Here is a 27,667-nt window from a genome sequence, read left to right as displayed (position 1 = left end):
AACATGAACAAAAAGAATAATTTAGTTGCAAAATATGGCTTAAACTGTCATTGATTGCCTATAAAACATTCTGTTTTTATTCCATACTAATATAAAAATAAAGACTTTGTAGAAACCAAACTGAAGTGAGCTTTACAGTCGACACCTCGGGCTGATGCTTCGAGGTAAAAGTAACTTTGTAAGCCAGTAGTTTGGATCATGATTTGTCCCTTTCTCCATTTTAAAAAATGAAATGTGTCACCATTAATTTACATAATCTGATCCTTTCTCTGCTGGATGGGACGGTACAATCAGGAAGCCATAATAGTATAGTTAATTTTGAATAATGCTTAGAGCCCAAAACGCCCTGCAGTAGCAGAATAAAACATTCTCCACAGCTACTTGCTTCTCTATATTCCCACAATACTAGATGTCACATTAAATGGGGCATTTAAAGCAGTTAAGCTGGGATTTTATGACTGATAACTGAACTCGACAACTTTAATTAGAACAAAAAAGGGGTGAGAAAAGATATTTTACCCATATTTTCAAGTCCTATTGTTGTGGTCAACAACTGAATTGTTGTTTTTGACAGATTTATTCATGTCCCCAACAAACACAGGGCTCTGCAGAGGTTTATTGTGGTAAGGTGACCCACTGACCCACTGTCTCAGTGACTATAGCTGGGTGAAGCTTAAAGAACTCAGGTTTCACGAGTGAAGCAGGTGAAAAGCAACAATAGAAAGACGCTTATTGTGAAGGTCAAACAGCAAGAACAAGATGGAAACTACAATGTTAAAAAAAAAAAAAGCGTAATGTTGCTTTCATTTAAAACTCGGGGCGTATTCACACTGCTGCTGTTTGGTCCGCTTTAAACAAACCGTGGTCCGCTTCCACGGATAGTACAATTTGTTTGGTGCAGCATGAACACCAACCGCACTCTGATGTGAATCAAAGAAGCGGTCCGCTCGAAAGCCGGGGATCTCGGTTCACTTGCAAACTGACTATCCAGTGGACGAAAAAAGAAGTGATGTAGGTCGGTCACGATAAGGCATCAAGAAGAAGGAAGTGATGCAGGGTATTGTTTGGGTAGGAGAAAAAACAAGGCCCACAGCATGTGCTCAGGAAAACCTACATGTTCTGCACACCACAGTAAAATTAAGAACCCAAAGACCAGAGTCCTGAACAGGTCCAATTTTACCAACCCGAACCGTTTATCACCCACTGAAAACTGGACACGATTCCCATGTTAATACATTAACTGTAAATACACTCCCGTCCCTCCCTTCATATATGTAATGTGATACTGGTTTGTCATGGTTTCATTTATAATAAAAAAAGGAAAAGACAACGACACAGTAAAATTATTTAAAGGTTAACAGCACGTTCTGCTTAAAATATTAAGCAGAATTTGCTATTAACCTGGAATCTGTTTGGAAGAAAATCCGACAAGCTGAATGTCGAAAACAGAGAAAAAGAAAAAAAATTCAGGAAAAGTTAAAGAAACTGAGAAGATTTTTAGAAGATGCGGGGCCACAACACGCCGTACCAACAAGCGATATCAGCTATTTGAATACATTTTCTGGAACTTTGCAGTGGAAACAAAAACCACAATGCAGATTACCTGGGTGATAAAACTGGAAATGATGGTGGAAAAACCCTTTATTGGATACTCTGGAGTATCTGGTTCAGGATCAAAGCCAAAACCAGTCTCATTAATCACCTGGACCGAGACAAGGAATCCCGGTGTTAGACACACCCCAAGAGGATGTGATTTAAGGACCTCATTTCTTTTACTTGATGACTGTTTTAATCATTAGATTAGATTAGATTCAACTTTATTGTCATCACACATGTACAGGTACATGGCAACGAAATGCAGTTTAACATCTAACCAGAAGTGCAAAAGCAGCAAGTGCAGATATAATAAATTAAGTATGTACATGGTATGTTATGCAAATATTTACAGTGATTTACAGATGCAACGAAAGCAGCAAGTGCAGATATAAGAAATTAAATATGTACACGGTATGTTATGAGAATATCTTAGTGATTTATAGAATGGACTATGAACATATTATCCAGATTAATATGGGCTTTAAATATAGTCAACAATAAACAAACTATGATCATAATTTACAGGATGAAATATGCAGATGATAAATTATGCTATACAAAGCTACAGGTGGAATGACATGAAATATTGCAATAGTATAGGCAGTAGCTACCTAGGATTGCTAAAAACTAGTGATATGCGTGAGTGCAGGATAATCAAGTGGTACAGTGGTGGAGGAGTACAGTTTATGGTCCAAGGAGGAATGGGGGGTGGGCAGTGAAGTTGTGTGTCGGGGTCAGCAAGAATTCAGTAAGGACACAGTTCTGGGGAAGAAGCTATTCCTCAGTCTGCAGGTCCTTGTCCGGATACTCCTGAAGCGCTTTCCCGAGGGCAGTAGGGAAAACAGTCTATGGGCAGGGTGGGAAGAGTCCTTAAGAATGCTGTGGGCTCGTTTCAGACATCGTTTCTTCTGGACGTCCGTGATGGCTGGAAGTGGAGTTCCTGCAATGCGTTGGGCAGTTTTCACCACCCGCTGCAGTGCCTTGCGCTCTGCGATCGAGCAGCTTCCATACCAGACTGTGACACAGTTTGTTAGGATGCTTTCGATCACACAGCGGTAAAAGTTCACCAGGATGTCTGAAGACAGGTGGTTCTTCCTCAGTGACCTCATGAAGAACAGGCGCTGGTGAGCTTTTTTTGACCAGACTGGAGGTGGTGGTGGTCCAGGACAGGTCCTCTGAGATGTGGGGCCCCACGAACTTGAAGCTGGAGACACACTCCACGGCCTTCCCGTTGATCCAGATGGGGTTGTGTGTGCCTCTTTTCTCCTTCCTGAAGTCTACAATGAGCTCCTTGGTCTTGCTGGTGTTGAGGAGCAGGTTATTTTGTGTTTGTGTTTGTTGGGGGGGGGGTCACATTTATTTTTGCTTTAATGAGCCTGGATTTTATCAGCTTTACTGATATAAGTATAAATACTAAATTTACGGACTTCGCATTCACTCCTCCACGTCGTCCATTAATTTATGATAAAGGCCACCTCGGAGGGCATTATCCCGCTTATACCATGATCCATTAAGAAAGAAAAAAATATTAAATAAATTATTAATGCGTTACTTTTGTTTTTTACGGGTAAAATCATAAGTTTTTCACAAGACGCGGCTGAGTGGACTATTTAATTGTGACGCGTTGCCAAGGTAACAGGCTCTGACACAGAACCTGCAGCTCGGTGGGCAGTTATGTTACACAAACATTTCAGAGGGCGGGTGCAGCTCTTACAGCTTGTGTTTGTCCAGAGGATGATGCGACATGTTATTTCAAAGAGTCAAAGTCCACAGATAGCTTCCTACATTGTTAAATAAGCCTGCAGGCTGCTCTGATCTGGTGTCTGCTGCCCGGCATCTGAGTTTCTGTTGCCACGGTTACCAACTACCGTTTAGTCAGCGCAATAATTTACAACAATAAGTTGATTTGACCGGAACTCCTTTCATAGGTGTCCATTATCACGTTTTAATGGACACCTTCCAGCCAATCAGAATCGAGTATTCACCCAGACCATGGTGTATATATATATATATATGTATATACATATATATACATATATACACATGAGTGTGTGTGATGATTTTCTTAACTTTTTCAAAGAAAAGTGATAACTCCTACCTTGCTGCACTCGGTGGGTTCCTCTCCCTTCCACAGGTCCTGTTCGTAGTAGTACAGCCCGTCATTGATGGCTTTGGCCAGGTCGGCCGTGATCTTGGCTCGGGACTCGTGGTTGCCTGTTCGGTCCCCACCAGGATGCTTACGAAGGTAGGGAGGAGTCTGGGTGACGATGAGGATCTTGTTGACGTCTTGGTCGTCCAGTTCGTAGTCCGAGTCATCCGAGTCTGACCAGTCTGTGAACTTGTTCTTCCTGGGCGCCATCTGCTCCATCTCCTCATCAAACATGAAGTCCAGCTCCTCCTGGTCAGGTTCGGCCTGTGGGGGAGCCTGGTGGCTAGGAAGAGGCGGCTTGCTGTCGCCCTGGACGACACGGAAAACAAAAAGCCATTAACAGAGGAAGAGGGGAGACAAAAAGAGGGCTTTAAAATTAACAGATCGGTTTTTATCTTGACAAGACTACGAATCATTTCAACTAATTTTCAGGACATCCTACATGCTTGAGTTTTAAAAAATTCAGAAATTTTAAAGATAAAGGATTACTCCTTTTTGGATATAAGAGTTTTTCTTTATGCAAGTTCTTTATTTTTACTCGCGAATATTAAAATTCCTAAGTATTAGACCAGTGTAGCTTGATTCTGTATCTTATATTCAGTTATTTGTTCATTATTAACCTAAAATATAATGACCACTGCGTCAGATATGTACATTTATCACAACATTTTCACAAATTTTTTGTTTTTTTACCAAATCTCTCCAGCTGCACATTCATACTCATAATCACAGCAAGATGTTTCCAGTTAATTTTATGCATTTTATATGTATGGTGACATTCAGAATGGGCACTTTAACTTTATTTCCCAGAAGGAGTAATATTTGAACTTTCAATAAAACAGATCAGCTTTTTTTTATATTTTCCCACGTGGAGTTATGGGCCACTGAAACCTGACATGAAAACTTTTATTAGGATTTGGAGAGGATGCATATATCTGACTAAACATTAATGCTTTGAACTGCCCGTGTATCACAAAGCTCTGGAAAAAAATCAAGAAGTTTGGGGGGGCATACACCAAGCTGCTTTGTGAAGGCCCAAACATGGCCGACCACAAAACCACAGTAATTTCCTTTTTGCAATGCCTACCACATGGCAGATCTTTTTGTAAATGTACTACTGTACCAAATGTCAGTTACCTATGTGGTGCAGTTCTTAACACGTGAAAATAAGAGGAAATATAAGGACGCAGGAAAATCGCGCCAAAATCGCCACCTACTCCCCCACATCCATCAGAGCAAACTAAGATTTTACCGCGTGCCTATTGGAGAAATAAGCAACAACTAGTGGAAATTTCAGAATTTTTTGAGACCCAAGTGCGTAGAGCATTTGTTGAAATGACGTGAAATGACCTGTATGCATCATTAAAACCAGCTCAGACCAGAAACAAGAGGAAAATGACCACATTTATGTGTCTAGAAGTGCTCACAGCTGGTCCAAGCTAACTGCAAATTATATGAGATAGTAGAGCAAAGCAAGGATGAGATGAAGAGAAGCCGAGATGGGTGAGTAGGAGGGGGTGGTACTCAACTGCAGGGGGGAGGAGGTCAGGTTGGAGCACTGAGGGGGGAGAGGAGCCAGCAGCACACACATCATCACTGACATGCTGCTGGCCAAATGATGGAGGACAGGAAGAGGTGATTGCAGGAAAAAAATGGCAGAGGAGATGAGAAACAGAGAGGTGATGATATGAAGAATGAAAAATGAAAACATGGACGTCTCCATCATATTTGTGCTGCAGGAATAAATAAGCTAAAATACTAAACTCTTAGAAGTAAAAAGTAATTTATATCTCAGTCTTTTTTTTTTTTTGCTTCAGTCCTGTTGTAGCTATTCTGCTGCTGATATGAAGGTTATCCATGCATGTGAAGAGTTGGACTATTTCCCCTTTTCTCCCTGACTACCTTTGCCTTTCCGGATGCCTGTCGGTGGCGTTTCTCCACCTGGATCCAGTTGTCGGGGTCAGGCTTGGGGGCAGGTGCATCTTTTAAATCGGCTGTGGCTGGGAGGGACTCCTGGCTGGAGGAGGTGGGTTCAGCTGAGTTCTGAGGCTGTGCTGTCTCAAGAGGAGCCTCCGTCGCAGGCGATGAAGCTGAAAAGCCAGACACATCACAGAAACTCAGACAGCTCATCACACTGCCAACTCGCAGCGGGGAAAGAGGTGAACATGAACTACTACTACTGCAAGTTCAGTCTGTTTAAACAACAGTTCCAATAATTATTTCTTTTGCTGTTGGAACACAACTTCTCTAATTTTGTTTTTAGAGCTAAAATGACTAGACTCCGTTTACATGCACTGAAAATGTTTTCTTTTTTAGTCATATTAAGTGTTATGAAAACAGTTATTATTCTTTTAGAAATGTGTCTTATAGAGATGACTGGGAACTATTTCTGGTGTTTTAAATGAATCAACGTGCAGACAAAACGAATGTTGGACAATATCACAAAAAAAAACAAAACAAAAAAAAAAAACAAGAAAAAAGTCCTTTTTTTTACCATTTCCAGGAGAGAAACATGCCGAGAACTTCATGCCCATCACGGAGAAAAGCTGAATCTACCATCACTGTAGTAATTTTTGAGTCATATTACTGCTTAAAATGGATCCAATATTCTGTGCAGGTTTTATTAACGTGAACACGTTATCTGAGATCTGAAGTGTAAGAATCCATACAGCAGGTGTGTCCAAAGTCGGTCCTCGAGGGCCGCTGTCCTGCAGGTTTTCAATGTTTCCTGCTTCAACACACCTGACTCAAATTAAATAGATCCAACAGCCTATTAAGTTTTGCACAATGACTCAGTAATTTAAGTCAGGTGGTTCTGGAGCAGGGACACATCAAAAACCTGCAGGATTGTGGCCCTCGAGGATTGGACACCCCTGCCATACAGCGACTCCACTCAGTTAAACTGTCATTATTCACTTCGTAGAGAGATTTCAGAAGCTGGACTGTTTTCTCTCTTCCATGTTTTTCACTGCGTTTTAGTTATTTATGCTGCAGTTTTAAGGCAGCTCCTTAAAAAAAAAAAAAAGCTGACAAATATATACCTTAATTTAGCAGGAAAATGTCAGGACAGGATGAACTGCTAAAGGTGCATCTGATGAGGCCTATTCACTGCTGTGATTAATCCATATTTGCTGCTCAAGTGGGTATGTGGGACAGCAGCATGTTGGAGACTAAAACTCTTCATTCATGGTGTGAATTCTGGACCTAAAGGTGGCTGAATACTGACCAGAGTTTGTAGAGCTGAGGTTCTGACGAGGAACAAACTCGGGACAATTAATGAGCTGGGAGAAGTCGGTGCGAGGGGAACCGACGATGTGAGGAACGGGGATGGGCCAGCGCTCCGGCTCCGTTTTACAGCGAATCTTGTCGTCCACCAGCTCCACCTCTGTGCTGCTTTTCAGAGCCTGGAAACACAAACATATCTGAAGGTTCCCAGCAACAGAATCAGGTCCGACAGCTCAGCTCACTCGCTGATGATGTGGGGTTACCTTCATGATGAGGGTGATGTCAGTGGTAAGAGCCTGAACTCTGTGGAAGCTGGCGATGAGGGAGATGGGGAGGAAGCCTTGCACGTCCATTTTTCTCCTCAGGAAGAAGTCTCGCTCCAAGTTGTGGATGCTGAAGTAATACTCGCTAGAAAAAGACAGCACAATAAACTTAGTCCACCAATTGTTCATTTAATTTCACTGGAGAGACAAACACAACCACGTTTTTACCAGTGGTGACCAATAAAGAGTCTTGTTAGAATGAACAAGCCACCATCTGCTAATACAGGCGTATTTCAATCATTTATAAACAAAATCAGTCCCTCCGGGATCTCTTTTTTCTTTGCAACTTAAAATTTCTTTGGATTAATAATATTTCCTGAACGAGCACACCCGTCCTGAATAATAAAAGTGAATTCAAACTTTAGAAATCATTTGCACTATAAACAGCTGCATGTGTTTGTTCTTCTTTGTGCTCCTCCTCACCAGCTGCTCAGGGATCTGCCACCTCTTGCAGCAAACATGGAGTTTCTTTGACTTCTGTTTTATTTGCCTGTTTTTTTACCCCATCTTTGCATCTCTGCAGAAATATACCATCAGGTTGTCTATCTACTTACTAAAGCTCTAACTCCCTGGCAAACCAAACTCGTAATGTAATTATGTTTGCAGTCAGGGTGTAATGTGCACAAGGCATAATGTTTTATTAATTGTGAACAGATATGTTTAATCTGTTTACAAAGCAAATGTATTTTGACTTGCAGAAACACTACCAGGCTGGTAGGTTAGTAGTCAGCACATTTTAATTAACAAAGGGATCAAAGTAAGTAGAAAAAGCATGAAACTTTAAATAAAGCAGCTACAGCAGGGGCTGCTCAAGAAGTGAGAATATGTCACATAATACTGGAACAATCCTAACGTACTGGTGAACACAGTTCCTCCTTTGTGCTAAAGCCTAAGAAATGATGGCACAGTGCAGCCGGCAGGCAGAACAGCATATTTACATATTTTATTTAAATCAAAATGATTAAAATGCTTCAGCTCTACCAGCAGTCATTACTGTAATATCTCTGCTAAATGACTGCTTATGAGTTATTTTAAACACCATCACTACACTCAAGTTTCCCCAACACTAAGGTTTGATTTTCCTAATGCATCACTTTACTTTGATACACCCTAAAGATTTAAGATTTGGTTTAACCTTCAGGGGTCTGAGCCTATTTTGGTTGTCACATACTTTTGATTTAGCCTCATATACCTCTCAAAAAAAAAAAAAAAAACATTTCCACATTTAGTAGCTTTGTCCAGCACGACTTCACCGATACGATCTGATAATTCACTTTTCACCAACTTTATTAACACACTGGGCTTAAAAATTCACAGAAACACACAAATTATCAGCCGTTTCGGCCGCTTTTTTCCTGAGTCAATGATGAAATATTAAGAATATAATAGAAGAAATGCAACACCCGATCATCAAATCCCACTGTCCCACTCGAATGCAGGAAATATTTGTGTGATCTCAAATCTAAAGGCTCATTTCTCCAGTTAGACGTGGTCTGTCAACATCAAACACAAACAGGGAGTTTAACATCTGCACCTCTGAGTTAATGTGAAAGCAGCATGCTATGTCACCTCTAGGTGACCTAATGTTTTTGTTGTGGTGTTTAGAAAAGCAAAAGTGATCCAATCGTGATTATCAGAGTTAAATAAGGTGCTTCCTGCTCAAATTATATCCCACATTTATCTTCATGTTTGTCTTTTGATAAATTTGAGATGAGTGAAAGTCAGTTTCTTCCAGAACACCAAACGTAGACTGCTCCTTAAAAGCTCCCTGTCCATTGCTTGTCAAACCACTTTAAATCAGCATGGCATGCCTTGCACACACACCCTCACACACACAAGCATTTCAGCACACCAAGTCCAGCCTGCAGGCAGTAAATAGTTATCATTTCATGTGGAGTAACGAGCAGCCTGAATAACACGGAGGGAGGACAAGAACGTCCCATCTCCCCAATGTCTCTCTCTTTCTCTCACCCATCACCACGCTATCCCTCGTTTTTTTTTTTTTTTTTTTTTTACATTGCCCTGCTCAGGCCTGCATGTAATTCATTGCCTGTCCCCTCAGAAGCACACGTCTATATTTAGGAGTTCACCTCACCCTCCTCTGGTAGGAGTCTGATCCTTAATGAGGCCAAAGCTTCCAGCCAGGCAGAGGGAACACTGCCCCCTGCAGGCCAAAGCAACAAGCCCTCAGACCTGCACATTTACACGTCAAAAAAGACTTTTACATCCTATTTAGCTGCAGTATTCACTGGCAATAAAATCTCATGATGTGGCAATGAGCTCACTTGTTTGAGCGTCCTATAAAATAAACACATATTGCCATTAATTTTAACTTTATTTCTATTAACAGACTCTTTAAAGGGTTTACTGGACAATGTCAAATAAAATATTATGTAGCATCTGTTAGTTAAGCTAATGAAACAAATTACTACATGCAGTCTTTTATTCTTGCTATTAAACTTTTAAACACAGATCCCACCTATTTTAGATAAAAATTGATTTATTTTATTAGGGTTTTTTTTATTTATTGGGCTTATGTATGAGATTCTATTAATGGAATTTTATTTATTGGATTATTGTTATGAATTTTTACCGTTTCTATTGATGTTATGAACTACAAATTTTACTATTTGAAGCCATTGTTAAAATATGGTTGTAGAAGTATATGGAAACTAAAACTTAAGTGACTCATTTAATCTAACTGACTAAATAATAATTAATTATTTTTAATTAAAATTTAAAAAATGATTTAATTCAGATTTTTAAATATTGAAACAGAATATTTTAATATATTATAAAAAAATTATCATTACAATATAAAACTTTTAAATCAAACAAAAAAATTCAATAAAATATAACATTCAAATTTAAACTTTACTAAATACAAATTGACTCTTGAAGTCCTGTGATGGCTTTTAAAGCAGTTAAACATGTTTGTGTGAATATTTCTAAACTCTGAGACGAGATGTCTACATGGATGCTGTGACTGCCAACACGAAACTACTGAAAACAATCATTAACAGATTATTTGAGGGCATCAGCAGGACCACCCAGCTGGAGATTAAACAGTGTTTATGTTCAACTGTGGGAGAAAAAAGAAAAGTTACAAGAAGTAGCTCCAACTTTATGTCGACGTTACAGTGAAACCACGACCAGATTATCAGTCAGGAATTAACCAGCTGCTCGCATCATCAAATCTGACACAACTTTCAGAAATAAGGACCTATGGAACCTCAGGTCACCTGGTTCTCCAACCGCTTTGGTTTAACCTACCATCACAAAATTCCCTTTAGAGAAGCAGCTTAAACAGCATCCTGCAACCCAACTAACACCCAGGAAAAGCTGGTCAAGCAGCCATGATGTAACGTAATCTGTGGTTTTAAGAGACTTCTGTGTAACATGTCTGCAGCTCCGATGATTTACTCAGATAATATAATGAACACTGATATCTTGTTGTTTTAAAGCAAGACTGATGTGTTTAATAATAGGAAACTACAGGCGGTTGTGTAATAATTTGACAATGAAATAAACAACGAACTGTATAGTTTAAAAGTTTAGATTCACAGCTTTAATCTTGAATGATTTGTACATAAATAAAAACCAGTTGTTGGCCATGTCAGCACTGAAAACGTTACAGTTAGCAATAGTTTGAAAGGCTAAATAAGAATTAGAGCTAATTCAAAGATAATGTTATAAAGGGCTGAAATACATACAGTTTCCCTAGAACTAAAAGAAAAGTAAATGATATGTATTATCATCTTCAAACGTCAGTTTCAGCCCAGAATCTCAGTGCAGAGAAACTTCCAAGTCGACATTCGTTTCATTAAATCCAGCCAGTTTGGTTCAGATTATTTAAGGAAAGAAAGATAAATTTTATTAAATACTTACATTTGCCGTTTGATGTACTCCTTAAGAAGCTTTTCATCCACTGTGTACATCTGGACCTTGCTGCCATCATCGTAGTAGTAAACCATGTTGGTACCGAACTCAGAGGGGACCGGAACAGAGCCGTCTGATGACTGAGCGTCTCGGTAGTTCAGAGAGTATTCATAGCGACCTGAGAAAGGACAGAGATGCAGGTCAGAACGTCAAAAGGAAAACATGAGCAGAAAACAACAGAGTCAATTATGACGGAACTGAACTTCACACCTCGTCCACGTCCTCTCCCACGTCCACGTCCTTTCCCTCGGCCTCGCATTCCTCCACGGATGCTCCCACCGTCGCTTCGGACGCTGGCTGCGTCATCGCCATGATCCCGCGGCTCTGCTCTCCAACCTGTCGCTGAGGAAACACGTCGGTTCAGGGTGAGTGTTTTGTTCATATCCAGGAGATAAAAATACTGAAACACCAATTCTTAAACTATGAGTTTACGCTTTAACATCTATACAAACTACTCAGTTTGTATCAAATTACGAGGTCATTAAAAGCAGAAAAACTAATATTTGTAGTTCTATCGCTGATGTCTTGAAATTCCACAATTTAAGTCACTGAAAAGGTTCTGAATATTTTTATTTACACAAAACTTCAAGTTAACATCAAAGTAATTCTTTTACTCAGTCGACAATCAAGAATGAATCAAGTCAGAAGCCGTGCTGTCACTGAGGCATGCATTATGAAGAAATAAAGCTCAGTGCAGAGACAGATGGCGGTTCGGGGGAAAAGTGGAGAGCAAACACGAAGCCATATCAGAGGGGTGAAGAGCAAACAGCAAACCAGCGAGAAAAAGGAGCAAAACAGGGGCAGATGGTGAGAAATGAACAGCGAGCTGCTGGAAACTTACTCCGGCTGCTATCATGCGCTCTGTTATTGTGGAGCGTTTGATTGGGTGACGTGGGGTCGGGTGAGGCGCTGAAGGGCTCTGCGTCCGAGCGAGTCGGGCCCCCGCTGGATGTCTTGTCGGCACCGTCCCGGGACGCATCTTCCAGTGGCAGAGAAACCCACTTACGTTTGTTTCCTAGCCGTGATTGCACACCGAAAAGAGAGCTTGAAGACTTGTTGGTGCAAAACACAAAAAAAGAGTCTAGCTTGGAATAAATGAGTTTTCTACAGTTTCTCCAAGACGTTCCCTTCAGTATTCAGCTGGAAACTTAAAGACTCTTAACAACACAACAAGAAACAATAACTGAACTTCCAACTCGAATACTAAATAAACTAAACTTCTAACGTATTGACTTAACTGGCTGAGTTAAAGGTCCCATGTTATACATTTTCTCAACAATTTCACATGGGTAGTCCAACAATAACAGTGTATTACCCCAAACTCAGCCTTGGTCCTTAATTTCAGCCATTCCTAAAGTAGCTCTAGTGAGCTGTAGGAAGAACGGGCTGTTTCTGTGTCTGAACTTTTACATGTTCATGAGTGGTGCCTGTCTACGCCCCTCTCTGGGAGAGGATCCGGCTTTCGCTGGTGCCTGCTCTGTGATTTTAGAGGGCAGGCTCAGCTAGCTGGGGGAAGGGGCGGGTCAATGACAGTATCCGCTACCAGGGGTAGTGATTTTTTCCCTTCATGAGGTCACAAAAGGAAAAATGTTAGACTCACCTGTTCGAGCACACATTCGCTAAAAAGTGGAGCAAGCAAGTGAGAGTGGACACAGAATTTTCTCATTTTTGGGCCTCATACACAGGCTATGAGGACACATATGACTGTTAGAAAACCTTTAGAAAGTGAATTTTGCATAATATGGGACCTTTAAGAAACACTACAGCTTCTAGACTGAAATTTCTAAAATGTGATGTAAGACTGAACATCTCAAGACTCAGAAAAACACCCCTCAGATGCTGTTTTTATTTTTAAATAATTATCAGAATAAGCCTATAAATCCTGGTGCTACTACCAACTCCTTCAGGAAGGAACAGAGTGAATGAAGCTCTGCTCAGATTTCCACCTACACATCACGAAGTCTTGCCAGAGATAAACTGGGCTACGATGTTGGCTTCAAAGAGCGAAGTCCATGTTGTAATATACGATAACTCAGTTCTCTAAGAACGTGGAAACATATGATCATGAATCACCTCTGTTCCCAGGTTTTGGTCTATTTTTTTGTCATGTCGGGGGGCTAGAATTTAATGCTTGGAGGCCTTATGGCTGTACAGAAGAAGAAATGGCTGCTGTACTTTCATTACAATCTGTCTACAACTGAGAATAACTTTCATTCCTTGTTCATGTTTTTTTATTGGGCTCCACAGATTGCCTTTTTATTTTATTGAGTCTAACATTTAAAAGACAGGGGTAAATGGTAAGAAGGGCAACAGTTTAGTGGTACTCAAACTGGGGGCTGCCAGATAATTCAGAAAAATATATCACATTAAACAAATAAGTTTGGGATTTTTAAAAGAGCTGTCAAAATAAACCATTAATGAATAAATATATCTTTGAAATTAGCACCTTCAACAACAAAGTTAGTACACATTCCATATTAAAAATCTGAGTTTTTTTGTCAAAAACCACTTTATCCTTCTTATTTATGTAGATTGTGACGGTTTTCCAAACATTTAGAGGAAGGTGCAAGATGACCCGTTTGATATATCACACAATTAATCACCACCTTGAGGTGTGGGGGTCGCAAACACCAACGTATGTTATTTTGGGGGTCCACTGGATTAGATCATCACAGCACAGCATGCAAACACCAGAAATGACCAGCGCTGATCCATACACACACTAACATGCTTCTATGCAGCTGTCATGTTTATGAATCACTGCAGGCAGGTAAAGAGACATGCATCTCTGAATAAACACAGAAAACTTTTCTCCACTTTATAAAAAATCTGATTTAATGGAGGAAATCAGCTGAGAGTTTTTAATCTGCTGAAATGATGCTGGATAAAAGGAAGAAAAACTCCTCACCCTCACCTCCCCTCTTCTTCAGGCCGGCGCTCTTGGCGTCCTGTCCCGCTTTCGACTCTCCGTCTTTGGGCAGCTCCCCCAGCGGCTCCAGATGAGCCTCCTGGTTCTCTTTGCTCTCGCCTCCGTCGTGGCTGCTCTCCGATTTCCTCTCCGGCCGCTCTCGTCTTTTGTCCCTCTCTCTGCGGGAAGGAGGCTTCTTTCCGTTGTTGTTGACGACATTTTGTTGCTGCTGAAAGAAAACGGAGCGACACAGGACAAACTTAATGTTGCCTTTCATTCTTGCTGAAATACCTTTTTTCTCTTTGGCTCTTAAAACAATTATTTTTGCATTTTATTTAAAACTAATATTTCATTAAAAAATTGAACATTTAACACACAAAATCAAAGCTTGTAAGGTTCGAATAGGGTGAAGTTAAATACTTATCTAGTCCTAACTCTTTAATAATTTAAAATTATGAAATTATGTTCTTTTAACATGTTTGTTCCTCTTAGACTGAATTTACTCTCCCTCAGCTGGAAAACCTGTCATGTTTGGCCTTAATTTAGTTTCTTTTTATAAGTTTTTATTTCAGTGTTATACAGTGCGTCCAATTTATATGGTTTCCACAGATCAATCATGGGTATGATAACACTGATATATAATAGATGGATGTGCAGCTGTATAGGACAATGTAAAATCTAAAATAAAATAAAATAAAAAGAAACAGGGAAAAAGCTGTTGTAGATCAATATTATGTTGTATTATAAGTATGTGTGGAGCTTCCTCACTACACCATTAAATCCATGGTCGCTCTCCACCATCATAAATGTTGCTCTGGAGTCTAAGACAATATGTTACCAGTTTAATTTTAGAGATTTTATTTTCTCTGCCTACGTGTTTTATGTCGGCGTGTCGGGGACCACCAGAATATGCACGGTATTACCAATGTGTGGGCCGCAATTGCTCCAGTACTTGTTTAAATATGTTGCATTAAATTTAGCCACAAAAAGAAGCCGTGACGACGTTCCATCTGAATTCCCAACATACATGGAAAATGGTCATTTTTAACTCTTGATTTGAACCATTTTTAAAATGACCAGGTTTCAAATGTATATTCAGTGTGATGAACAGTGAGTTTTATGGTTTGTTATGAGGGGATTTAGTAATTATTGTTATGGCTTTTTAAGACAGACTGAATTAGTCCTTTTATACGTGTCCCCATAACAGATCATGTATGTTGGTATAAAGGAACAGTACAAAGTTTACAATGACGACTTATTTAAAAAACTTTTAACTAAAACGGATTTAGATATTTCAATATTGATATAGTTTAGTTCTTCCAACTCAATTTTATATCTACAATTAAAACAATCCATTTTAATTTCAGAACTTTAGGTTTTTTATTTCTTTACTTTTATCCAGTGACGTGGTTCTGCACCTCTTTTGGTTTTAGTCTTTTTAACTGCAGAGTTACACCCTGAAAACTGCTGAGTGTTTTTAGTGCTCCATCTAGTGAGCAGAAATCAGAAAAGCTTCTCTGTGTGAACCTCTTCAGCAAAAGCAGGACTTTAACCTCCATTTCTCCACTTTTCTCTCATAGATTCATCACCACGCCGTACCTCTTTGGCCAGTTCTCCAGGTGTGGGCCAGTTTGTGATATCGCTGAAGTCGCCCGACTGTGGGAGTAAGAGACACACAACGACATAATTAGAAATAAAATCGGAATCTCAGCATTCAAAGGTTGACCCTGTCTCTGGGAATCATACGCTGCGTGGTGGGGGCTGGCATGGACCAGCTGGAGGAAAAGGTCAGTCTGAGAAGAGACAGCAAACAACACAGGCTGATTTCCCATCCACCACGTTGGGTGGTGTAATTCTGGACAAACTGATATGAGATCAAGGGCGAACAGCCACAGATTGCAGCTACATTCAGAGCTGCAGAGTAAAGTCGGCAGAGAAATGAATGAAAAACAGAAATTTGGACTTCCACCATAGAGCATCTTAAAGGTCGGAATTTGCTCTGGATTTGGATGCAGGACTGATTTTATAACGAATCGTTAAAGGAACTGGGATTATGTTTGCTGTTAATTAAGAGAAGTTAATTAAGTGATCGCTGATTTAGGGCATAAAGGTGCTTTGTCACAGTTGTGAACATAATGCACCAAAAACTATTTATCCTCCTTATTTATGAGGTTTCTGATACTTTTCTCATCTTTCTTATCTCAGCGAGAGAAGTTGATTCTGGACGTTAGCGACACAGGAAACCTTTCGGGCTTATATATGCCAAGATCTCGCAGAACATTAGGTCACGTAAGAGTAGGGTCACTGTGGTCACCGGAAATGTGTAATAAATTAATTGATATCCGAGTTTTATGAATCGATACTGGACTAATTCAGTTTTAATAGAGTCAAATCAATTAACCCTTTTTCAAACCCAGCTCTACCTAATAAGCACGTCTCAGTTCTTTAGTTGTCAAATATCTCTTTATTTTTCATCATGTATTCGTACATTTTTAGCAGGCTCATACTGTTATGTCATAAACTGAACGGATACATTAAAATCCTTCCATCTAAATTATTTGTATTATTAATCATTGACTAAAATTTGATAATAATGACCGTCCAGCTGATTAATACAAAAAGAAGAAATAAATTCATCTAAGAAGCTGATTCGCCAACAGATGCCCCAAAAACCTGAGCTGAATCTCCGATCATAGCCGAGTTGGTCTTTTTATTAAAATGTTTGTTGTGACGTGAAAATTCACATCTGTTAAAACTCTATTTACATTCTTAAGAGAAAATATAAATGACTTGGCTGAATTTTTAGGTCAATCCTTCTGTTAAACATCATTCATAGCTAAATAAAGATGCATTGTGGAGCTAAAGAAAAAAATTGTGTTCACATTTAGTAGATTTCTTCTCTTCTGCTTCATTCTGGGGTATTCATATTTAATTCCTGTTAAAAACAAAGCGTTAATGTGACCCTCAGCAGTAAAATGATTCAATGCTTTGCATACGCGTCTGGTGATCATAAAAAAGGTTCATGTCTCCACTTTGTGACATTTCAGCACTTTAACAGGTGAAGTTAAACAGTTTGTTTATCCACACATTTCTGACATGGTTGATGATAAAATACTGGGTCAACAGGGTTCCTAAAAACCTTCTGAATGTAACACCCGCCATGTTGGTGTCACACCATAATTATGTACATAAACTTAAAACCACAAAAAAACATAAAACACACCTCTATAAATAAAAAGTAGATTTAAAGATAAACAGAAAAGATACACCGTTCAAACCAACACTTCAGGTGTAAATCATCACTAATGAGCTGTATTTACCTACGCAATGACATTTTTTGTTTATTTATGTATTTTTACATGATTCCTCTCCTGCGAAGCTTTGAAGAACTGCAGTGGAAAAACTGGTTGGGAAAGCAAACAAGAATACAGGATAGCAACTTAAACCAGCTAACCTTTGGCAACAGATGTGAATTTCCCACTCCACAGGGTGAAAAGTGAACATGGGATAACTTGGAGGAACAAATTGTTGTACAATACATGCTGAGATGTGGTCATTGTTTAGCATTTCTATGGGATTATTCCTCGGGATATACTGATAATGCTAAACCTTGTGACATTTTCTTTGTATCTAAAAATGGAAACTTTTAAAATGCAAAAGAAAAATGAGGAATATTACCTTGCTGGGTTTTCTTGGTCTTGGCTTGCTGGCTCGGACAACTTTCAGAGCATTTTGTTGATCTGCAGACACTAAATCAATAAATGAAAGTGACATAATTATATCTGACAGGCAGCAGAGGCCGAAATCCAACAAATAAGATGGATTTAAGGGTCAGAATTCAATAGAGAGCAGCAAGCCGACTGTCAGCCTAGAGAAGGGTTGCTCAACACTGCAGTTTAAATGGCAAGTCATCTACTCCTGCACACTCCACGCTGTGGTGTTTGGGCAGCATTGGGAATTTCTGTCAGTACAGAATGAAAAACAATACTCCCCCTCCAGGGACTTAATGACTGAACTAGTTGAGGGTGTTTTGTGTACAGCCAGCAGCGGTATGTGGCTGAGTCTCCGCAGGCTGGGAGTGGCCCGATGCAGCCTGACGGCCCCTATCGCTCGGCAGAGGATGGTTGGATTGATAAGACACGCTGGGCCGAGGTGTCCATATGAATGGGTGTATGCCTGAGCGACTCTGCAGACATCCACCCACAGAGCTGGTTGTACAGTAACCCTGTAAAATGATGCCTGTGCCAGAGTTGTGCACTTCAAATATAGCTCCCCCTCAGTGGCCGTGTACTCTGACACACATTCAGAACTCACATTTAGCTGAGCGGTGTGAATTCAACACATAAGGCTGCTGTTTCTTTAAAAATCTACAAGAAATATGTGATCAGAATGTAGTCTTAATAATTTAAAGTGTGTTGTTGAAACTGAAATGATTAATTGATTACAGTGAGTTGACAGGTCATGTAGATAAAAATCTACTCAAATTTCAAAGAAAAAGACTCTGGTATCTTCCTTTTTACACCAGATTTTTTGGGTGCTCCCCCCCCCAAAAAACTGAATCTTTTCTTCCCAATAATGCCACTTAATAGCTTTGATATCTTACAAACGGGTGTTGGGGTGCTCGGCACAATCTGAGCACCCCAACAGGGTTTCAGCTACATGTGTGAAGTCTTACAGAAAAATGAGCCAAACAGAGTTTTTCTTATCCTTCTGCAGCCTCATTTCTACCAACGTGGTTCCCGGTCCCCATCTAGAACTGATTTCACATGTTTCTTACACCTATAGATGCGCCACAAATTTACCTGATCTCAATCACAAATATCAGAGCCTAAAGGAGGGCTGCTGTGAGAAATGCCTTTCACATTTAGATCAAACATGAGCTGACCACCAGCACTTAAAGCTGGTTGCTAAATACACCAGAAATATATTTTAAATTGACACTGAGTACCGCTTGGATACCAGAAAACTGTTGAAATATGGCTGAATTCTTAAAAAGCCTTAAATCAGAACCAGAAAAGATTATTTTTTTTATATTATTATTATTCTATCCATCCCCCCTCTTTTTTTTTTTACTTTAAGGCTATTCCCACAAACTTCTAAGAAAAGAAAACATGACAGCAGAAACAAAGCTCTGCTTGTAGTTTCCAGCTTCTCAAAGTTTAAATGAAACAATACTGAACTAAATTAGGCTTGGGGGATTAAATTAAGGGTATTCTTGCTTATAAAACCAATGAATTGTCATTACCAAGGTTATTTAGTAAAGTTTTAACCCCTGGTTGCCCTTTATTTCTACCATATCAGTCAAAATGTGTATAAAGTATAGACACTTTGGACAAATCTACCCAATTTTGTTGAAACTTTCACACAAGTTAAGCGTTTTATATTGCCCAAAACTGGCTAAATAAAAATATAGGTTATGCTTGTTTCTCAGAATCTTTATTTCTTATTTGTAAATAACTAACTGGGAGATCATAAATAATAACGCGTTTAGGCTTTATCTAAACAACATTAAAATGAGGGTTAGTTTACAACCACGTTATCTTTTCACCTGTTTAATCACCTTGTTCACATACGTGTGCTTTCACTTGTGACAGCCAGAAGCAGGCTGGTGGGAGGAACTGCGGGAAGAGAGGCCATTGGACATGCAAAACGTGCCTGTACAGCAGCAGGAGCAGCTAGCCTCACTGTCTTAGCTTTTGTACTACTCAGGCAACCCTCCAGCACAAACTTGAGGCAGGTTTCGGTTCAGAAACAGTCTCTCCTTTATTTAATTCCACCAACACTTGCTCCTGCCCTTTGTCACAGATTTTTCCACTAAGGGATAAGCAGCAGTATAGATACCTGTTGGTAGCTAAAGAAGTAGCAGTTGTCAGCAATCAACACGTGGTGCTCAGGAGCAATCCGAGCACAGAGGGGGATGGGGCAAATATGCTACCAACAGCACCTCTTGCCTAGGCTGACATTCGAGTTAATGCATTTTATTAAACTCTCATTGTACCCAAATGAGGTCTGGCAGGCCATTGCAGCAGATTTTATGTTTGCTTTCCCTGCAGAGAAGCTGTCAAAGTGCTGCAACATGACCAGTAGCTGCTGCTGGGGGGAGCTGTCTGCTCAGACCATATTGTTAAGTTTAATCTGTCTAAAAAAGCGAGGACATTTAAAATAATCTCACCTTTCTCTTGGGAACTAGAAGTGATATTATTAACCGGGACTCTGCCCGTGGTCCTCTTCGTCCACGGGTTGACTTTCGGTGGCGGAGCTTCAACAACTTTTTTCTTCACCGTCTCAACAGCCGAGTCAGCGTTGCTGCTTTGGTCGTTTTCTTTATCATTCTCTTTGCATTTCTTGTGCGTGTCTGTCGGGCTCCTGGCTGACTCGGATTTGTGGCCATCTAGCTGTTTTTCCAAGCCTTTCAGCCCCTGATCTTCTTCTTTGTGCAGATGAGCCCCTTCTGACTTGTTTTGGTTCTTCTCCTGCACTCCGCTGGTGCTGGCCGCTGTCAAACCTGAGTCAACCTGACTACACTCAACCTCAGTGGACATCCTGCTAATTCCCTAACAGCGCACAGTGTTAAATCCAGTGTGGATTCTTGGTCCTGGCTTGCTTATCCCAGAAAAAAAGTCGTGAAAAGTACAGGGGATGACCACATCCACAACTCGAGGTAAACAAATTTCGGGCTGGACCTCGCTAGCCACCTAGCCAAGTAGCTCCCGCAGCTAACTGTTAGCTAGCTAGGGACCATGCAGAATCCAGCGAGCCCGAGTTAAATGTTTTTTTCCGAGTTGTTTGACTCTTTCATATCAACGAATAGTTATCTACGAGTTAGCAGTTGGCTGCCATGAAAACTACACTCACTGATTCGGTTCTCCTGCGAGACTTAATAACTTTTTTTTTCTTAAAAAAAAAAGTACTATAGCGACCTCCTCTCTGTCTCTAGTTTCAACTCCACGCTACCAGCCAGGAGCTCGTGCAGCCTGCTGCCGTCATGCTGTAAACAGTGACTCTGCTGCCCCCAGCGGCCACCCAAAGGTATTGCAACATTTTTTAAACCCCACCATGTGTGTAACTCACTTGTCTAAATATATATATTTAAAAATTTTTAAACATTTTTAACAATTTAGTCAACTTGATTTTTACAGTCTGATTCCTTAAAATTATTTAGGTTGTTTACTATATTTAGCTGCTTTAGCCTGTGTTGAATACTACCAATTATACTTCCTTGCCTAATTTAAGATGAGATACCATCTATTTTCTGTGTAAAAGTGAGTCTGTACTTTTATGTGTATTAAAGGTACACTGTGCAAAAATGACTAACATCTAGTGTTAAAGCTGCCATAGAAATTACTTCAAATGCCAAGCACAGTTGTGAATGGACAATGGCCATTAGTGGGCAAAATTCTTCCAGACATAAACGTGTTTTCATCTGTGAGTGGATCCAGTGGCCTCAGGTGCAGCAATAACTACCTCAAAACTATGTAAATTTATCTATTTGTTTCATTGTCAGGGACAGAGCATATATACATATAAATTATGTTGTTTGATCATCTACTAATGAGATCAATCATGTGGGAATTTCTTTTTCTCTCTCTCTTATATGCTTCTAAATATGTCAAATTTAGCCAAAGGACTAGTATTCATCCGTTGTCCCTGGCCAGGTCTTACAAAGGCTTCCTGGAATAAGGAAAAGCAGAAAATTGTCAGGAAAACAAATATCCATCTATGTAAAATTATTATTGAGTGAGATAAAACTGATTTAAAAAAGTGATAAAGCAGAGACAGCAGTTGATAACAACATTTTAAAATCTGCACACCATAAAGACAAAGCCACTTAATGCGTACTATCTTCTATGTACTTTTTAGGTCATTACTTATTCCAAACGGTGCTTTAGCACCAGCAATTAAATATAAATGGCTTATTCTGACATTTAGTAATATGATTGGATACCTATAGGAACAGAGTTTTTAATTATATATATGTTTTTTCTGGGTTTGAACTTTGATTTTGTTACACACTGCAACTATAAATGACTGGATATAAAGATTTTTTTTTAAGTATATGGCTTGAAAAACCTGGAGTGATTTCATCCTGCTGCTGAAGGAACAGAAGAAACTCATCTCGCATCTTTAAGTAGACTTTTATTATTTTTAATGACAAAATCATCAGTCAAATTATGTTGGTTGATCATCTACTAACGAGATAAATCCTGTGGGAATCTAACCATCATCCCGTCAGTGTTCGTACTTCACTGTCAAATTACAGATAATTAAACAGGAAGAATTCTGAGCATCACCAAGAAATGTTCCAGCATTGCAGACGACTCAGCCCAAGTTGTGGTATAGTTATTAGGATGTGGTGTATGTTTCTTGATTGTTTACTTTCACATTTTGCTGGGTACGTTTTTGAGACATGACACATGAATGCACCACTGTCATCAACAGAATTACTTAGCTGATCCCACAATACCAGCTTGCAACAACTGAATTTCATTTTTGTCACATTAATATATAAAAAAAAAATACAACCTAGAAGCTTAAATACTGAAAATTATGACCCATAAATAAAGCTGTCATTAGCTGTTAATGATTCACGTGCTGCTAGAAATGTTAAAAGTGTGTCAAATTACACAAATGACTGGAATATTAACTAAATGTTTTACAAACAACATTTGATGTGTGGATAAAATCTAATCTGGCTATCAAAACTCATCAAATATATCATGACTTTGTTTGTTACTTTTTGGACTGTAAGCCATTAAAAAGACGAGAACTGTGTAATCAATGGTGCCTAAAAACAAAGTGGTTGTAAAAACAAAATGGATTTGTGGTGTGGAAGAAGCCAGCTCGTCTTTGGCTGGTTTTCATGCAGGCCATACAGGAAGCCACAATGGCCAGGACAGAACAATTTAGGAGCATTTTCCCTGGCATGGACCTGGTCTAAGTGAAAAGATGGGAGTGTGCAAGCTTATATCCATCAAATGATTCTAGAAACAAACTAGTTTCCTTTGTCTATTTACATTCTTTCTATTAAAGTGCTTTGTGATCCCAAGCAATGCTATAGAATTTACACCCACCCGCTCTATAAGGTCCACTTGTTAAATTGCTTGTTTAGACAAAGCTCAGCCAATCACATGACAGCAACTCAACACATTTAGTTATGAAGACATGGTCAAGACGGCTTACTGAAGTTCAATCTGAGCATCGGAATAAGAAAGATGATTTGATTTGAAAAGTGAATTTGAACGTGGCATGGTTATTGGTTTTAGTATTTTAGAAACTGCTGATTTACTGGGATGTTCACACACAACCATCTTACAACACATCCAACCTTGAAGCAGATGGGCTACAGCAGCAGAAGACCACACCGGGTGCCTCCTGTCAGCTAAGAACAGGAAACTGAGGCTACAATTCACACAGACTCATCAACACTTGACAATAGAAGATGGAGAAACGTTGCTGGTCTGATGAGTCTCCATTTCAGCTCCACATTCAGATACTAGGGTCAGAATTTGGTGGAAACATCATGAAAACATGGATCCATCCTGCCTTGTGTCAACGCTATAGACTGCTGGTGGTGTAATGATGTGGGCCCCTTAGTACCAACTTGGCCTGGTTTGACCACCACAGCCTACCTGAGTATTGTTGCTGACCATGTCCATCCCTTTATGACCACAGTGCAGCATCTTCTGATGCTACTTCCAGCAGGATAATGCACCATGTCACAAAGATCAGATCATCTCCACCTGCTTTCTAGAACATGACACAGTTCACTGACTCCAATGGCCTCCACAGTCACCAGATCTCAGTCCAGAAGAGCAGCTTAGTTATACATTACACTCTGATAAATGTGTAATAACTTTCATCTTTGTTGTTATAATTAAAATAAGCTTATTGAGGTCTTACTTTATGTTTGATTATGTTGTCCAGTTAATAAACATGCAAAGGAAAAACCACGCGCACTGAAATGGTTAAATTTTACACCCATGGGATTCAGAGAAAGATTAACAGCACAGAGGATACAAAATGCTCAAATTTGTCAATGAGGATTGTTTCACTTTAAAAATGTAAGCACTTTTATACGAGCTGTTTTTCTCATCGATGTGTCCAGTCAGACAATCTAACTATGGGATTAAATATGGTTTTAACACAATGATAAACTGGTCAGACTTAATATAAACATACAAATGGCTAAACTTGTGACATGAAATATCTTCTTTAGTTGCCTTTTGAATGTCTTTAATTCAGCCCTTTGGACCCTGGATCAGTGGATCCCAAGCTGGTGTCCTCACCAACCCTAGAAGGGTGCTAAAGATCACAAGTGCACAGGGCTTCCACATGTTTTCTAAATTGTATTTACTCAGGCAGAAAATCATACAAGACTGACTGGAACATAAAAAGTTGGTGTGAGGATTCTGTTGTGGCACAGGTTTGGCAAATGCAGTTTAAAGAACTGCAGGATGAAACAAAGGATCTACAACTCTGCACAATCAGCTGACTGGAAACTGGACTCCTTCAGAATATACTCACTCCTTACAGTAAAGCCAATAAGCAGCTTTAGAGTCCTGAGTCAAACATCATGCAATGAAAATGCTGTTTATGCATGAACTGAATGTCCAGGACAGATGAAACTGTCTGGTGGCCTGTGGGTGTGTGTTTACGTGCAGATTTGAGCAAACATTTGTTCAACGAACATGATGTGTACTTATCAAGGAAATCGTGAGTATTGGATGGCAACTTTTCCAGCCTGAGCTGTAAAGACTGGCACCCTTTAAAATCCTAAATACCTAATCATTTTTTCCAGAGAAAAGTTCTCTTCACCCAAACTGCTCAAACATGTAGTTTTAAACTGCTGATGCCTAATTTTGTTAATCAAACTGCTTCCATTCTTTTTACTTTAATATCATTTATGTCTTTATTTTGGTCTATTTATTGTAAGTCTTTTTTGTTATTTATTTATTTATTTTGACTGTATTCATTTTGCTTTTATATAATTTTAAATAAATCCAGGTGTTAAAGGGTTAAGGGCTCTTCTCACATTTAGCAATGAAAAATAAAATCTTACTAAATTCTTAATTTTGGTCCATTAAATGTAGTTTATTCTCTAATAAGTAGTCGCTGCTCAGTACATATGCATAATGTTTATTATTACACAAAGTGGCCAGAAACTTACCCACTCAGGATTAAAGTTTAAAGGGAAATTTTGCTAAATGAAACTGCTGTGAACATGTTTACTTTTTGTTATATTTCATCTACATGTGAGCAGAAGTGTTAAGGAGGCTGTACAGGAATACTTGGAACCCAGGAGCTACCCTTACAGCCTCTACACCCGTAACAAACCCTTTCATGAAATCTCATCGGGTCCTGCAACCACTCTTACAACTTCAGCCTCATAACTCACGGAAATGGTCAAAGCACTTGTATCTAAGTTACTTTAAGTAAGGCTAAATAAGGTTTGGGAAGATAAAAACCAGAGCAGTACATAGCCTGCAGTGTCAGCATGTTCAGCAGCAGCTCAGAGTTTCCACCTCCAGCACCATTTCTGGCAGACCAGGCACTTTCAGCTACCAACACAGAACCTGCATCATCAAGCCCCAATGGTCACACAAATAAAAAGAGAAATGCAAGATGTTTCAAATATTTTGATTATTTAAAACCCAAGTAGCTTTTAGAAACTACGCACTACATTGTTTTCAAAGATGAGAAAGGCAAACTCTGTAATACCGAAGAGGTTTTGTCAAAAACTGGATATGAGTTATTCTGCTGGGACATTGCATTGCTCCCAGCCAGGTGATAAAATCTCAAATTCTACTCCTACAGATGTAGCCATGTTTATTTGATAGCATCAAATATTTTACAAAGAGAACATGTTATAGGAATTAAAGGAACCACATTACACTGGTTTAAGTCAGATTCATCTGATAGATTCCACTTGTAAATGACAAGTCTTTCCCACATGCTAGAGTAAATCATGGAGTTCCTCATGGTTTTGTACTTGGGCCCATACTTTTCACATTGTTAGGTAATGTGAGACATAAATTTTAAATTCGATTGCATAAATTATATGCAGATGACACTTAGCTTATCCATGAAGTTTGATGTAACCACTCAGTTTATCTGATTATAAAGATGTCTTAAAACGTAGGCCTGGATGACTCTCATTTTTCTCATTCTAATTTCAGACCAAACTGAGGTTGTTAACTTTAGACCTGAATGCCTTAAAAAAGACAATCTAGTTATGTAATTCCTCAGGATGACATTACCGGTTCCTCACATACAAGGTTCTTAGTGACCAAGCTCCATTGGATCTTAAATATATCATAGATACTTATTTTCCAGACCAGGGCATTTCACTCTTGGACTACAGGATTATTTGTAACATTGTCATTTAATTTCTTTTTTTTTGCCGTTCACAGGTGTCTCTGGTCTGATGTTGCTGTGTTTACATGTCATCTAACCTTCAAACTGGTTGAGGCAGATGGCTGAGCTATCTTCGTCTGGAGGGATTGATTCAAAATGATGTGACTAAGACTGGCATAATTCATATAGATATAAGTTCCAAATGTGACCTTGTTTGCACTGAGCTTGCATTAAATGCCTTATTCAGAGTAATATTTGATTTATGTTGGAAAACTGGTGTGCATGTTACTCTCACCAGAGGTTTGCTTGTAGGCTGAAATTAACAGCTATAAGGACTAAACAGCCCAAGAAACTTTGACCAAGAGATCACAGTGTCAAAGTTTGATTTGAGACAGTTGCATTCTTTTTACAAGTCCTGTTGCTGCAGAAGGAAGTTTCACCCTTAAGAAATTTTGTGGGTATTCTTAGAAGATCAAAGATTTTTTTAATGTGAATGCCCTGCTGGCTATTTAATTTCCTTTTGCATCCACTTTCACATAAAATAGAATGAATGAACTAATGAATGAAGGAATAAATAGTTCTTTATGAGGGAATGCTGCTGCTTCTTTTTGAAACAAATCTATTCTTACAGTAGCATATTAATATCTTAAAAGTTTGAGCAAAAACTCAATTTATTTTTGTGTACAGTAAGCCACCTGACACACACACACACACACACACACACACACACACACACACACACACACACACACACGTCGCATTAACCAAAGTAGTAGAATTGTAACAGTTAGTAGAATAGTTTGCTAAGGTTGTTGAATTAGTTTGGTATTTCCTCAAAACTCAGTACAGCGTAAGATTCAACTCCACGGGTTGTGTTTGTTGATGTTAAGTATATTCATGTTAGAAGAATATTTGACCTCTAGTGGTCTTCCAAGTACACGACAGAATTAGTAAAAACAGTTATGTTGTAAAAAGAATGTATTTTATCTTCTAACTACAATAGTTTTTTTTTAATCTGTACAGGTGGTTTTGATTTCCAATACTAACCAAGTAAAATTGTTGGCTAAACACGACCAAGAAGTGACAAAATGACATCATAATGTTACATGTTAGCAAGGCAACTAGTAAATGGCATTCACGAGGGTGATGGTTGCATTGTACAAACTAATGTAT

At 39.2% G+C, this 27,667-nt stretch overlaps 1 protein-coding gene and 1 long non-coding RNA gene across 8 annotated transcripts in view; one reads left to right on the top strand and one right to left on the bottom strand.

The window, feature by feature from the left end:
- The window catches only part of larp1b (La ribonucleoprotein 1B), a 32,447-nt gene extending 11,369 nt beyond the window's left edge, over positions 1-21,078 (bottom strand). The window contains exons 1-11 of one of the 7 annotated variants that reach the window (XM_041971154.1): positions 20,313-21,078; positions 17,819-17,889; positions 15,740-15,796; positions 14,141-14,369; positions 12,074-12,313; positions 11,443-11,574; positions 11,182-11,350; positions 7,234-7,378; positions 6,972-7,149; positions 5,648-5,835; positions 3,695-4,054 (exon numbers count right to left, since the gene is read on the bottom strand). In XM_041971154.1, coding sequence (XP_041827088.1) covers positions 3,695-4,054; positions 5,648-5,835; positions 6,972-7,149; positions 7,234-7,378; positions 11,182-11,350; positions 11,443-11,574; positions 12,074-12,313; positions 14,141-14,369; positions 15,740-15,796; positions 17,819-17,889; positions 20,313-20,682 — 2,139 coding nt within the window. In that variant the 5' untranslated portion in view covers positions 20,683-21,078. The remainder of the gene's footprint in view (positions 1-3,694; positions 4,055-5,647; positions 5,836-6,971; positions 7,150-7,233; positions 7,379-11,181; positions 11,351-11,442; positions 11,575-12,073; positions 12,314-14,140; positions 14,370-15,739; positions 15,797-17,818; positions 17,890-20,312) is intronic. The other 6 variants (XM_041971158.1, XM_041971157.1, XM_041971159.1 and 3 more) reach the window with 6 other exon arrangements.
- Positions 20,710-27,097, top strand: LOC121630728. The gene is made up of 3 exons (XR_006008588.1): positions 20,710-20,801; positions 21,078-21,169; positions 26,551-27,097. It is a non-coding gene; the product is annotated as an uncharacterized LOC121630728 (long non-coding RNA).
- The last annotated feature ends 570 nt before the right edge of the window (positions 27,098-27,667 follow it).

Source organism: Melanotaenia boesemani, chromosome 20 (assembly GCF_017639745.1).
Source record: "Melanotaenia boesemani isolate fMelBoe1 chromosome 20, fMelBoe1.pri, whole genome shotgun sequence".
Lineage (NCBI taxonomy): Eukaryota > Metazoa > Chordata > Actinopteri > Atheriniformes > Melanotaeniidae > Melanotaenia > Melanotaenia boesemani.
This window is presented reverse-complemented; position numbering and strand designations above follow the sequence as displayed.